Genomic DNA, 12,746 nt, shown 5'->3' on the forward strand with positions numbered 1-12,746 from the left:
CCGGGGCTTCGAATTGTTCATGATTCTTTCCACTATTTCGACTTTGGTCGAAAGAGCCCTGCTGAATGAATGTCCAGCCTGTCGAGTACCCATCACAGATATAGCCGGATAGCGAGCATTGGCTACACCCCGGCAGCTTTCCATCACACTATTGAAACGGTAAGGAAGAGTCAGTTTATGGTGGATACATCGAAGTTGCGGATTCCGCTTCATACTCCCAATTTTCGACGCCGGCAGGTGTTGCAGACGGTCCGTTTCTTGTGCTTCATTTGTCCTGTGGATAAAGTGCGTCATACACGCTCACTACGTGCATACTCGTGGCCTCCACGCCATTCTGCGTTGTGTCTGGTCTGAGAGAGACGTTCAATCCGAATCCCTGATGCCTGTGGCGTCATTTCAAACAATGCAGCTCGATGAATAATCCATTTCTTGGCGGAATATGCTCCCAATTACGGTTAGCGCGGCTGCAATGTACGGTATACTCCACAGTTGAGGTCACCAGGAGATGAGTGACCGATTCCTATTTAAATCTCGTTAGATCCAGAATTTATAACTCCGCATTCAACTTGAATTAAAATTATCAGTTTTAAAAGAAGAAAACCAGGAACAATTCCACTCAACTCATCATGACAAACGTCCAATCTTTCCGCGACCTAATCGGTCTCCCCCCTTCCACAGCCTCTACCAAAGACTCAACCCTAATCATAATCGATGCTCAAAACGAATATGCGACCGGCCACCTCCAAGTCGAACTTGTGAACGAAACCCGCAAAGTAATCTCCGACCTCCTATCCCTCTACCGAAGCACGGGCAACGGCAAAAACATCGTTCATGTCGTCCACGAAGTACCAGCCGGTGCACCAGTCTTCACACCGGGAACACCTCTAGCAGAAGAGTTCAGCGAACTCACCCCTCAGTCAGGCGAGAAGGTCGTAGCGAAGAATTTCCCCAATTCGTTCGCTCAGACCGATCTTGATGAGTATCTAAAGGGGTTGGGCGAGGTCGGGAAGAAGATCGTTCTTGTTGGGTATATGGCGCATGTTTGTGTTTCGACGACGGCGAGGGCTGGGGCTGAGAAGGGGTATGATGTTATTGTTGCTAGGGATGCGGTTGGTGATCGCAATATTCCCGGCGTTAAGGCGAAGGATCTTGTGGATACTGCGTTGTTTGAGTTGGCTGATGCTTTTGCGACTGTTTTGTCGGCGGTGGAGATTCGGGCTTAGGCTCGGTGGGTTGGGAGATATTCTTTTGCATTAATTTAGCTCTTGGCTTTTACGAAATGGAGGATGTCGGGGAAATCAGGTGAATGTTGTTATCAACCAGAACTGAATTTTGTCAAGGTTGTAATTGTTTTCGATCCTCCTGATGCATGGACTACAGATTTAAAGATTCTAAGTAGACGGAGACAAAATAAGACTTCTTTCAGATAAATATCTCGAAGATCCATGCCAAATAATATACCAAATGTTACTAATGCCGCCTGGGCAGTATATATGCGCTAATAATGCCAAGATGAATTTCGAATAATGTTACACTTGAATAATACCTCTCACGGCTCTACCTTCTCTGCAAACAGGACAACTGTTCGTCTCAAGTAACCAACGCCTGATGCAGACGCTATGGAAGAGGTGATTGCAGGAGAGGGCACTTACCTCTTTACCTAGCTGGAAATCGTCAAGACAAATCGAACAGCAAGAACTAGAAGATTGCTGCATATCTACCAACATTTCTTCGTCAATCCTTTTTGCTGATAGAGCCCAAATCAGTGAAATGGGCGCTGGGGCCGACGAAAAGACTCGGAGTCGAAATGAACGTGGAAGCCAAGTACTTCAGGCGAGATGTAAGGAGTCATTCCTATTCCACTCGGATGAACGCGGAAGTCAAGAACTCCCGCAGGCGAGGTATAAGGTGTCATTTCTATTCTGATCGCATGTATCCTATTATTTATTTCCATGTGCTCATAGCTATGCTCATGGCTATGCTCCTGAGCATTCTGGCTCTCTCCAGAGCTTGAATGTCGGCGACGGCGACGGCGACGGGGGTGAGCAGATAAATACCCCGTTATAAAACCAGGCATGCCAGCGATGATCTCCTAAAGTAAATTGTGGAGCCCACCGTGGCCAGAATCCGAACTTGCCGATTCGGAAAGAGTCACGTTCAGTTCGATGCCCATATCGTCTTCCATTGTCTACGTAGGTAAACTATACAGTGAAGTCCGATAATTGCAGATTGATGGTGGCTATACTGGCTCAGTAAAGAACTATATCGAAGAAGTCTCACCGTAAGCTGCCTGGGGAGTGTGAGAGTGTGAGAGTATCCAGGTGTGAGAATGTCGATAAAGATCCTACTAGGATAGTCCAGCATGCTGTTTATATGGATGAAGAAACTCGATGTATTCGACTAAATTCTGAGTACATGACAAAGACTTTTAAGAGAATGAATTCTTTCATAACATGGACCCTTACGCCTGGATAAAGAACTGAAACATAATGGAAGCCATTGTCTGTATTTGGGGGCTTTGTTGGCGATAATCCTTCATCGAAATAAATGGAATGTGCCACGCTAATATCCGACTCGGCAACGACTGCGATGGTCATGGATTCAACTTGAAATATAGCTATCGCTTTTCTCCTAATTGATCCATTCACCTTAACACTGAGGTAGCTAGCTGGCTTTGAGATTCACGGACCTCGGTAGTGGCGCGTCATGAGTGACGAAGGATGGAGCCGCAATATTCCTGTAGGAAAGGTAGTAGGGGAGTTCTCAATGTATGGTCCGATGTTAATTCCATATGTTGTCCACCTTACATGCATTCATCTTGATATTTTCTAGCACCCTGTGTAAATCAGCTGCTTCATCCGAGTCGGCGGGATTACCAGATCGGGCGGGCCGAGAACGACATCGGACATTCGGATTCCAGCTAACTACGGAGTAGTGCATTTGATTCTAATACACAAGTTGAACCAGGCGAGACTCGGCACGAAATATGCAGGTGGTCCCGCGAGTCATACGGTCCGGCAGAAAGCATGCCATGCTGCAAGCACCCGATCAAACGCCGATGAGCAACCGAGCAAGGTCCAGTCTTGCGATTGACCCCAAGTAATGATGAGAATAGCCTCTATCCCACTTTAGCCATCAACTTGCTACTCTGCCCCAGGCCGATTGCCGTGTCATGTCAGCCGTATCCCAAATTGCCGGTGGCATCTCCCGGTTCCTTTCTCTGTCCGAAGCCGATTCGCGTGGCGGCGGGAGAGGCTTGCGGAGGCTGGAAGGGGAGAAACAGGCTAAATGAACAGGATTCAGCCGGGCGAAATAGGTGTAGCGTGTGGGGATTGCCAGGCGGGGAATTGAAATTGAAACAAATCATAACCGTGCGGGATCGGGAGGCGTCGTATAATGCTTCCCGTAAAGCTATTGGAAGTACTTTGTTGTCATAATTTATCTCGATATGCTGGAATGTAGACCAATGGCTGTTTTATTGGACTCTTCTCTCCGATTGAAGTTGGTATTTCTAGGTTCTCTCCACGCGGGGTTCCCCAGGGAGGAGTCTCCATCAAGTGGGACCCGTGGAGAGCACGCCAATGAAAGCAATAGGGAGTCCCCCATGCCGAGCGGGCGTGGCCGACGATGCCATTTGCGGCATTTCAGATGCCGAAAGGGAGGGTTTGTGAACTTCATGACTTTATCGACGCTGGGGATGGTGTTGGAGATGATGTCACTTGTGAAATCACAAGGGGATTTACTACCTTGCTAATCCACGAGTCATTCTAGCCTCGATGTCTTGCAAAGCACAGAACATCTATCGTAGCATCCTGTATTTATCCAAGGTTCACAGTTGGGCTGTCCGGATAAATTCTACTACTGCACGGCCGATCCACAAGCAACGCCAACGCCGGCGCCCAGCTGCAGCCACTGACAGTGTCCCCACCCACGTCTTGCACACTCCGCAACCGACCCGGGCACTTCCATATCTCCTCCCCGGAACACGCGGCGTGTCGGCTCGCGGTGGGGCCACAAGAGGAAGCTTGGTCTGAAAGAGAGATTCTGGCCCCCATGGGGATAAATTCCCGGGGGAATTACCCAGAGAAGAACCGACAGATTGAATAAATGCAGTGCTGATCCTCGAACTGGTGAGTAAAGAGGTTTTGACATTTACCTCGACCGTTTCTCACTCCTTTTACCTGTATCTTTGTTCACGATCCATTGACCATGGCACCTCTCATCGCTGGAGAGTCGGCCGTTTCGGCCAAGCGAGCTGAGCTCGCTGGCAAAGGAGGAATTATGGGACTCCTCAGTAATAAGAAGACATCGGCGATCGGACTATTCGCGTCGCTTGGTGGACTGGTGTACGGATACAACCAGGGCATGTTCGCCCAAGTTCTGACAATGAACTCATTCGTCAAGGCCACAGATTCATATGCCAAGGGCACTGGTATTGAACAGGGTATCTTGACATCAATTCTGGAGCTTGGTGCCTGGGTTGGAACCTTGTTCAATGGATATCTTGCTGACGCGGTTGGTCGCCGGCTAACTGTATTGATCGCGGTCTTGGTATTTTGTGTTGGTGTGATCGTGCAAGCCTGCACGGAGAACAAGGACTTTGTGTTTGCTGGTCGCTTTGTAACAGGTCTGGGTGTTGGTAGTTTGAGTATGGTTGTGCCGTTGTACAATGCAGAGCTGGTAAGTCGCCATTGCAAGCGAAGCAATACCAAATAAAATGTTTGCAATGCTTACTTAAAGTGTTCCCAGGCCCCACCAGAGATTCGTGGATCCCTTGTTGCGGTCCAACAGCTTGCCATTACCTTTGGTATCATGGTTAGCTTCTGGGTAAGTTTTCGCCATCTGTTCCTCGCCTGAGGAGTAATACTCATCATCCACGCACTTAGATCGGATATGGCACCAACTACATCGGTGGCACTGGCGACACCCAATCCAATGCAGCTTGGCTCGTCCCAGTTTGCATCCAGCTCTTACCTGCGATTACTTTGGCGGCTGGTATGATGATGTTCATGCCACAGTCACCACGCCATCTGATGAACACTGGGCGCGAGGAGGAATGTCTACAGACCCTTGCCCGACTGCGTGGCGTCTCAACAGACGACATACTCGTGCGCATCGAATTTCTCGAAATCAAGAGTCTTCATATGTTTGAGAAGGAGGTTGCGGCCGAGAAATATCCTCAGTGGCTGGACGGCTCGTTCTCCAGTCGCTTTAGGATGGGATTGGCCGACTATGCGTCGCTCATCACAAACCCTTCGCTTTTCAAACGTACAACTGTTGCGGTATGATGAACTTTCTCAAGTTTATTGGAATATAAAGCTGACTATTTAGTGCCTGATCATGGTGTTCCAACAGTGGAATGGAATCAACGCCATCAATTACTACGCGCAAGTTCCTTCTACACCCCCTTGGATTCATTTTCACTAACCTTACGTCTAGGCCTTTCATCTTCGACAACATGGAACTACCCGGCAACACAACCTCCTTGCTGGCTACCGGCGTTGTCGGTATCGTCGAGTTCATCTTCACCATCCCTGCTGTGCTGTGGGTCGATCAAATCGGTCGTAAGAAGATCTTGATCACCGGTGCGATCGGAATGGCCGTCTGCCATTTTATCGTTGCAGGAATCATTGGCGCATACCAGGGTGAATTTGGCGAAAACAGGGCGGCTGGATGGACGGCGATTGTTTTCATTTGGATCTTCGTCATCAATTTTGCCTACTCTTGGGGTTTGTGTCGCCCACTAAATCCTGTTTTACCATAATCAAGCTAACCTTCTCAGGACCTGTCGCATGGATCGTCACTTCAGAGGTATTCCCCCTAAGCATGCGGGCCAAGGGTGTTAGTCTGGGAGGCAGCAGCAATTGGGTGAGTATCCCAGTTTCGCTAATTCGGAAACGCCGGATCATCTAACATCGCCATAGTTGAACAACTTCGCTGTCGCGACCGCTACTTCTCCCTTTATCGAAGTTTCTACTCTAGGAACTTTCATTTTCTTCGGCTGTGTAACCACTGTTGGTGTTTTCTACGTCTACTTCTTTGTTCCCGAGACAAAGGGTCGCACATTGGAGGAGATGGACGATCTCTTTGGTTCGACAGGAATGGCCGCCGCTGACGCAGAACGCAAGCATCGCATCGAGAGTGAAGTCGGTCTGCTGGCTCTGGTTGGAATGGAAAGTCCGGAAAGCGAGAAGCATGTCGAGACAACTGCTGGCAGTGAGGAGTTTGTCGAGACAAAGGATTAAACAAACGTTGCGGTCATTGTGGAACGCGCTTGCAGGTTGAAATCCTTGAATCGGCAAGGAGTCGATGAGATACCCATGCCTTATGTATGCTAATACACACTACTGCCTACACCGAGTGGCCTTATACATCGAATACATCAATTCCCGATGATAAGCGGTCGGTAGTCGCGCTGTCGCGATGCACCGATCGGCGAATTCTGCTCTCCTTATTAGTTCTCCGCTGGGGCTTCCCATGTGGCTTATAACTATATTCCAAGTGCAGGGAACTGATCACATCGAATTATGACGGATCACTCGCTACTCCGTGATTTTACGCTATTAAAATATTCCATGCTTCTGTGTCCTGAATTGGGTATCAACTGGGGAGTCATCAGTTCATAAAGCATAATAATCTTGATTTCAACAAATTAAAAACATCATTCGATCTCACATGGACCCTTTCAGCCCTAGTGTGCCTTAAATATAGCAAAAAAGTGGAGTTATTCCCCACAAGACGGCGCCTGGTTGGGTTGCGTCTGACACATTCCTTGTCGTGTCTCACCCCCGTTCCTTGGCCTTGATTTGCTTTATATTGCAGCCTTTCATTTTTTTTCTTTTGTGCGCTCTCCTTTTCATTCAGCTTCCAGTCAACTTCAACTTCTCTCTTCAGCATCTATCTCAATTCGCCTCACACCTTTACCTCCACATTTACCACATTTACCCACCTACCGGCAAGATGACCACTACCACTACCACCGCCGCCTCCACTTCCTCCACTTGCATTCCCTCCTGGAAAATCCCCTCCAACGATGTCGCCTGTGCCGGTCCCATCACCGGAAACATGACCGATGTGTTCGACTCCTGCTGCAAGGGTAACAGCCCTGTCAAGTACAATGACGACTGCAACATCTACTGCCTTGCGCAGGGCCAGACAAAGAAGGAGCTGTCTGACTGCTTGACCGACAAGAGCAAGAACTATGGCGGTATCTTTTGTGGCGCTGGAAAGGAGAATTCCACTGCTACTGCATCGGCCACTACCACCAGGGAAACTGGTAGCGACGCTACAGGCACCTCTACCACCACTGGAAAGGGTAGCTCGACCTCCACCGGCGCTGCGATCATCAGCCAGCCTATCTCCAAGACAGGTCTTGGCCTCGTCGCCATGCTCTTCTGCTCCGCCGTCGCCGGTGTTATCGCCTAAGCGATCACCCTTCGTATTCGAACAAACAGAGCCACTGCGATATGGATACTGTGATTATGACAACCGGAGGACCGCAGAGACGGAAAACGGTAATTGATGAACTGGGGGGGGGGAAAACAATCAAACACGAAGCACGGATATGGATATGTGCTTGATCTACTCTTACTCCTTCGCGAGGAGCTTTGTTTCTCTGTACCACTAGCGATAGCCTTGACGAAATTTTAATTCTTAATTTTCAGCATTCCCTTTGTTACGATTTTTACATTCCTTGATAGGGCCGGGTCCACCGGAGCTCGACGTGCGAATGACAGTCAATGGGATTTCCCGATCGTCGCTGGTGATCGTCGCGCCCGCGTTACAGTGACATGCAAGCTCCCCTGGCTCCTTTAGGTAAATTTCCGGGTTCCTCTAGACATCCTAGTTATTTGGCGGCGCCTTTGGGGTTTTGTACCCCGCAGATCACTAAACTGTGATCGGGGTATTCTCCGGAGAAATTTAACCGAGGTCACCTACATAACTGAAGGGTTGTGGATAATTGTGTGAATATGGAGTAGTGTTATGAGAATCTAGCAAGATGCATCTCGTTTGGAGCTTTCAGATCTTTCTAATCGGCCTAGCAAACAGTGCTGCCTTGAAGCCACGGATCGACAATGGCTTGGCCAAAACACCACCGATGGGGTACGCCCAACCATTTAGTATGCACTGATGTTCACGCCTAACACAAAGCAGGTGGAATACGTACAACCATTATGCATGCTCGCCCAACGAGACTATCGTCAAATCTAACGCGAAGGCCCTAGTTGATCTTGGCCTCGACAAACTTGGGTATCGCTACGTGACTATAGACTGTGGCTGGACAATTCCCGACCGTGTAAATGGTTCCTTGGCCTGGAATGAAACGAATTTCCCAAGTGGATTTCCCGCGATCGGGCAATACATTCATGACCTAGGACTTCTTTTCGGAGTCTATGAAGATGCTGGGATTCGTTCTTGTCAGACGGACATTGAACAGGCCGGGAGTTTGTGTACGTGTGGCTGTGAATCTTTTTCTGCTGCAACATGAGCTAAAACTTCCTAGTCCATGAGGCTCAAGATGCGGCACTATTTACATCATGGAAAATTGATGCTTTGAAGTGTAAGTATTTCATCCAGAATTTTATGTACCATTAGCTCACTCTCTTCAGACGACAACTGTTTCTCTGATGAGGCAACCGGCTACCCCAACACCAACTATGAACCCAGTACATCCCCGCAGCCTCGCTTTGCCAACATGACCAAGGCACTGGCAGCACAAAACCGGGCGGTTCTGTTCCAAATCTGCGAATGGGGGATTGATTTCCCAGCACTGTGGGCGCCTGCTCTTGGTCATACATGGCGCATCGGCAACGACATCATTCCTGCCTGGCGCGCTATTTGGCGTACGCTCAATCAAGCGGTGCCTCAAACCTCCTTCGCGGGTCCGGGTCAATGGCCAGATCTCGATATGCTGGAGGTTGGAAATAATATTCTCACGATCCCTGAGGAGCAAACTCATTTCTCGCTGTGGGCTATCTTGAAAAGTCCGCTCGTCATTGGTGGGGCCTTGAAAGACGACTTGACCTCAATTCACAAAGACTCCCTTGCCATACTATCCAACAAGGATGTGATTGGATTCAACCAGGACACTCTCGGAAAGAGTGCCGAATTGAAGCGACGTTGGTCCGAGGAGGGATATGAGGTCTGGAGCAGCCCTCTATCTAATGGGCGGACTGTGGCCGCATTGATCAACTGGGCAGGTGAGTCTCGAGAGCTGACACTGAATCTACCCGATATTGGTGTTCAATTTTCTGGTCGCGTCAAGGATATATGGGCGGGTAAGTCGGTGCAAAACGTGAAAACGTCATATACTTCTACTGTTCAGCCCCATGGGGTAATGCTGCTGGAGCTTGACGATACGGTCGCTGCCGGCTCTTACAACAGCCATGATTTTGCAAGTTTAAATGAGTGAGTTTGTTGGGGGAAGCTGATATGGGTGCACTGCGCTGACAGTCGACAGAAACACTTATACCTTTGGGTCGATCTATGCAAACACCACGAGCAGTAATCATGCCATTGTCGTCCAGTTTGCTAGCGCCACTTCGAAGAAATCAAGCCTCAAAATTACAAGTTCCTTGGATCAAATTACGCAAACTATTTCAGTGCCGGCATCTCAAAAATCCGTTTCCTCGAAACTCACACTTTCTGCTGGAAGGGACAACAAACTCGTCATCGAATCATCTAGTACAATTAAGTCAATCGAAATCCAAGCCCCAGCGGGAAAGTATTATCCTTGTACGGAGTTCTCGATTTCCGGTTCTGCCAAGATCGAAGCTTGTGACTCAGGATTTTGCAAGCCCACCAGCTCCAAGCTGTCATACATCAACAGCTCGAACAAAGGATCCGCAGACGTTCAAGTCACACTACCGGCAGGTTCTAAGAACGAAACAATCTCAAAGTACATCGAGGTCGACTTCACAAATAACGACATTGCACTTTCGACATCTTGGGGGCTTGGTTCCAACTCGCGCAACATTACAATTTCCGTGAATGACGACAAGCCTGTGCGACTGGAAGTCCCGCTATCAGGAAAACACAGTGAGCTTTTTGGCCCCGGAAAGGGATGGTGGGACACGTCGACCTTGGGCCTTTTGGTTGGCGGATGGAAGAGTGGCGACAACGTTGTGGTTGTGGGGAACGAAGCAGGCGATGATTCTTTTCAAAGCTATGGGGCAGACTTCGTGGGGTTGAAGGTTTTTGACTAGCTTAATTCGCCCCTGGGATACGAGTTGCTTGATTTGTGGGTTTCCATGTTCCTGAATTCTTACTCGTACCAAATGAAGCTCTAGTATGGAGAATTGCCAAGTCAAATTACTTATTTTGAAGACCCTAGCGTCTTCGATGCTGTTTAAAAATATGGTAGTACTGGCTCTTTCCTTTAATCAATACAAAGCAAGCGGATGACAATGCCTTTCCAAAAGCGAAAAATACATAACGCGTTAGCGAAGAAAAACGATGCAAATCAAAATACCTCCTTGATCCTGGTCAAGCATTTATGGCCCATCAAACATGCGGCCTCCAAACCGTTTCCAAGAACTCTCGGACTGTCCTTGGCTTGAAACCGGGAAATTTGTCTCCCAGTCGGCCTTCAACAGGTAAATTAAACCCTTCCGCGAGATATAGCTGATAACCAAAAACAGCATAGGCATGTTGTTCTTCAGGTTGGATGCCGCTTCCTTCGACAATCTTCATGGTCGGAACATCGCCATTGGCAACATCCTCGGGTTTCAACCAAGTAACATTGAATTTCTCGCCTTTGGTGGAAGTTAGAAACGCACACAACTCATTACAAAGGAACACACTTACCGCAAACTTCTTCTGCTTCCTTCAGAGCTTGACCAAGAGTAGTATCCTCGCCATTGCAAAAGCTGAACTCTGACCACTCGTCGAGCTCGAGTAATTTTGCAATCAAAGTCGCAGCATCGTAGCTATAGATCAGAGTTATCCCAGCCGTTCCATCGTTAGGAATGCATGCTTCACGATTATACACGTCAATGGCGATAGTGTTGGGTGTAATATTTGACCGTGCATGCGGAGCTCCCATAAAATCCATAAAAGCGCCACAAACAGGTCGGGTATATTTCAAACTGCTATTCTTAAGAAGATTCGCAGCTGTTATAAACCAGTCAACCCCTGGATCTATATTTTTCCTCCTGGAATCGTGCGATTAGTGATACGATCAAGTGGAGAGCCTAGTTTCATTGGAGAGTAGTACTCAGCACGCGTCAAGTAGCCAAACTCGCTGGTGACGAATCTCTGTACGGTGTCTGCCTGGTCTGCAGCCTTGATTAAGTTGAGTTGGGATTCAGAACAGTCATCTCCCAGCATTCCGATGGTACAAATAACGGTCTGTACTTCATACTCTTCCAGCTTTTGCACGAGTGCCGGAATGTCATCATAGTCTACTTGCACATATGGCACGCCGCTGAGTGCCGATTCAACATGTTCCTTCGTCGAACTGTCAATCAATGCGTCCTGTTGAGGATGTGGGTCTTGACTAGTAAACTTACGCTTCGAGTCAAAGCAATGACTGAGAATTTATTTTCATGCTGGATCTGTTCAACAATTGTTCTTCCAACGCGACCCGTCGCGCCAGCTACCGCAACTGTTAAACCCATGGTTAATGTGAGGTGATAAACATCCATGGATGATCGGTCTTGATCTCTGAATCAAAGATCTGCGGGGCAATTCAATAACACGTGAGTCGCTTAATCGCTTAATCCCACCCAAGTGGGCTGTGTTGTGCATTACAACATCACCTCCTGGTCAGGAAATAAGTGGAACCACTCAACTTTGAGCCCCATATTATCAAGCCACCACCAGCTCGACAAGGTTCACCTTGGACATACGTCATTACTAGTTCCGGCGAAAAGAGCTAGATACGGAGTATAATATCTCCATAAAACTGGCAAGTTTCTGGGAGAGCTGTTGCGACTTGTGAGCACAGAGTATTTCTCAGGCCCGTACGAGTACGACACCTCAATTTGTCCATCTGGAATAAGGTTCGTTAGCTAAAAGCCCCACAAAGCAACAAAAAAACAAGGAGACTGCGCGGAAACAAAACCCAGAACAAGCAAGGCCGGACAAATCAAAGATACATACTATGACAAACCCATTGTCAGGGCGTTTCTCTAGCGCTGCATAATCCGTTCTTCATAAATCCTCGCGCCGCCCACTTGTAAACTTTGGAAGCCATGCAATAACAATGTGGGGTCCATTAGATGTAGTAATAGATCCGCGCACTCACCACGCGTTCGTGACGAGATAAACACGAAAATCAGAGGTTCGTGGATGTTCTTTGATCCACTGACATGAAAACGGTAAAGCCTCGGTACTTCTGCCGTTATCATGGAATGAATTGCCTCTTTTTGGGTTGACACGGCCCCTATGGGTCTTGCGAATATTATTGGCAATTATCGAATTTGGAATTTTGCTTGGTATAATACGTTAGGGATCATAAGGTGAGCCTTTACTGAGTAGAGCTACTACTATTACGAATTGACTAATGCTTGTTTATTTTGGTGTGAGCTGCCTCTTTAGACTCGTGGGTACCAATGAATATCAACGCCTAAAATTGCGATCCAGAGTGAGGAGTAGGACATTCTACGTGGATTGGAGTACGGAGTACTAGTAATTGGATCTGGTGTGGCAAGAATGAACGGCCTGCCCACAGCTCCGATATTAAGTCAATTGATATTCCAAAGGGCCAAGGGGTCCACGGGGACAGGAAACTCGGTAGTCCGAAT

General features: G+C 48.1%; 5 protein-coding genes across 5 annotated transcripts; 4 read left to right on the forward strand and 1 right to left on the reverse strand.

Annotated features, from left to right (window-relative positions):
- Window positions 1-626: 626 nt before the first annotated feature.
- Window positions 627-1,223, forward strand: N7481_006911 (putative isochorismatase family hydrolase; the record flags this gene model as incomplete). The annotated part of the gene is made up of 1 exon (XM_057266130.1): window positions 627-1,223. One exon carries the CDS (start codon window positions 627-629, stop codon window positions 1,221-1,223), a length of 597 nt encoding a protein of 198 aa, XP_057120331.1.
- A 2,986-nt stretch (window positions 1,224-4,209) lies between these two features.
- N7481_006912 (uncharacterized protein) lies at window positions 4,210-6,245 on the forward strand (the record flags this gene model as incomplete). The annotated part of the gene is made up of 7 exons (XM_057266131.1): window positions 4,210-4,680; window positions 4,750-4,827; window positions 4,887-5,282; window positions 5,332-5,387; window positions 5,440-5,729; window positions 5,783-5,868; window positions 5,925-6,245. 7 exons carry the CDS (start codon window positions 4,210-4,212, stop codon window positions 6,243-6,245), a joined length of 1,698 nt encoding a protein of 565 aa, XP_057120332.1.
- Window positions 6,246-6,960: 715 nt separating this feature from the next.
- Window positions 6,961-7,425, forward strand: N7481_006913 (uncharacterized protein; the record flags this gene model as incomplete). Its single annotated transcript, XM_057266132.1, has 1 exon — window positions 6,961-7,425. One exon carries the CDS (start codon window positions 6,961-6,963, stop codon window positions 7,423-7,425), a length of 465 nt encoding a protein of 154 aa, XP_057120333.1.
- Window positions 7,426-7,999: 574 nt separating this feature from the next.
- Window positions 8,000-10,205, forward strand: N7481_006914 (uncharacterized protein; the record flags this gene model as incomplete). Its single annotated transcript, XM_057266133.1, has 5 exons — window positions 8,000-8,103; window positions 8,155-8,450; window positions 8,504-8,560; window positions 8,610-9,408; window positions 9,461-10,205. The coding sequence occupies 5 exons, from the start codon at window positions 8,000-8,002 to the stop codon at window positions 10,203-10,205; spliced, it is 2,001 nt and encodes a 666-aa protein (XP_057120334.1).
- A 298-nt stretch (window positions 10,206-10,503) lies between these two features.
- Window positions 10,504-11,645, reverse strand: N7481_006915 (uncharacterized protein; the record flags this gene model as incomplete). Its single annotated transcript, XM_057266134.1, has 4 exons — window positions 10,504-10,754; window positions 10,807-11,112; window positions 11,178-11,448; window positions 11,511-11,645. 4 exons carry the CDS (start codon window positions 11,643-11,645, stop codon window positions 10,504-10,506), a joined length of 963 nt encoding a protein of 320 aa, XP_057120335.1.
- Between the last annotated feature and the right edge of the window lie 1,101 nt (window positions 11,646-12,746).

This window comes from Penicillium waksmanii (genome assembly GCF_028829765.1).
Source record: "Penicillium waksmanii strain IBT 27052 chromosome Unknown utg000007l:1.0-4314555.0:1.0-4317578.0, whole genome shotgun sequence".
NCBI classification, from domain to species: domain Eukaryota; kingdom Fungi; phylum Ascomycota; class Eurotiomycetes; order Eurotiales; family Aspergillaceae; genus Penicillium; species Penicillium waksmanii.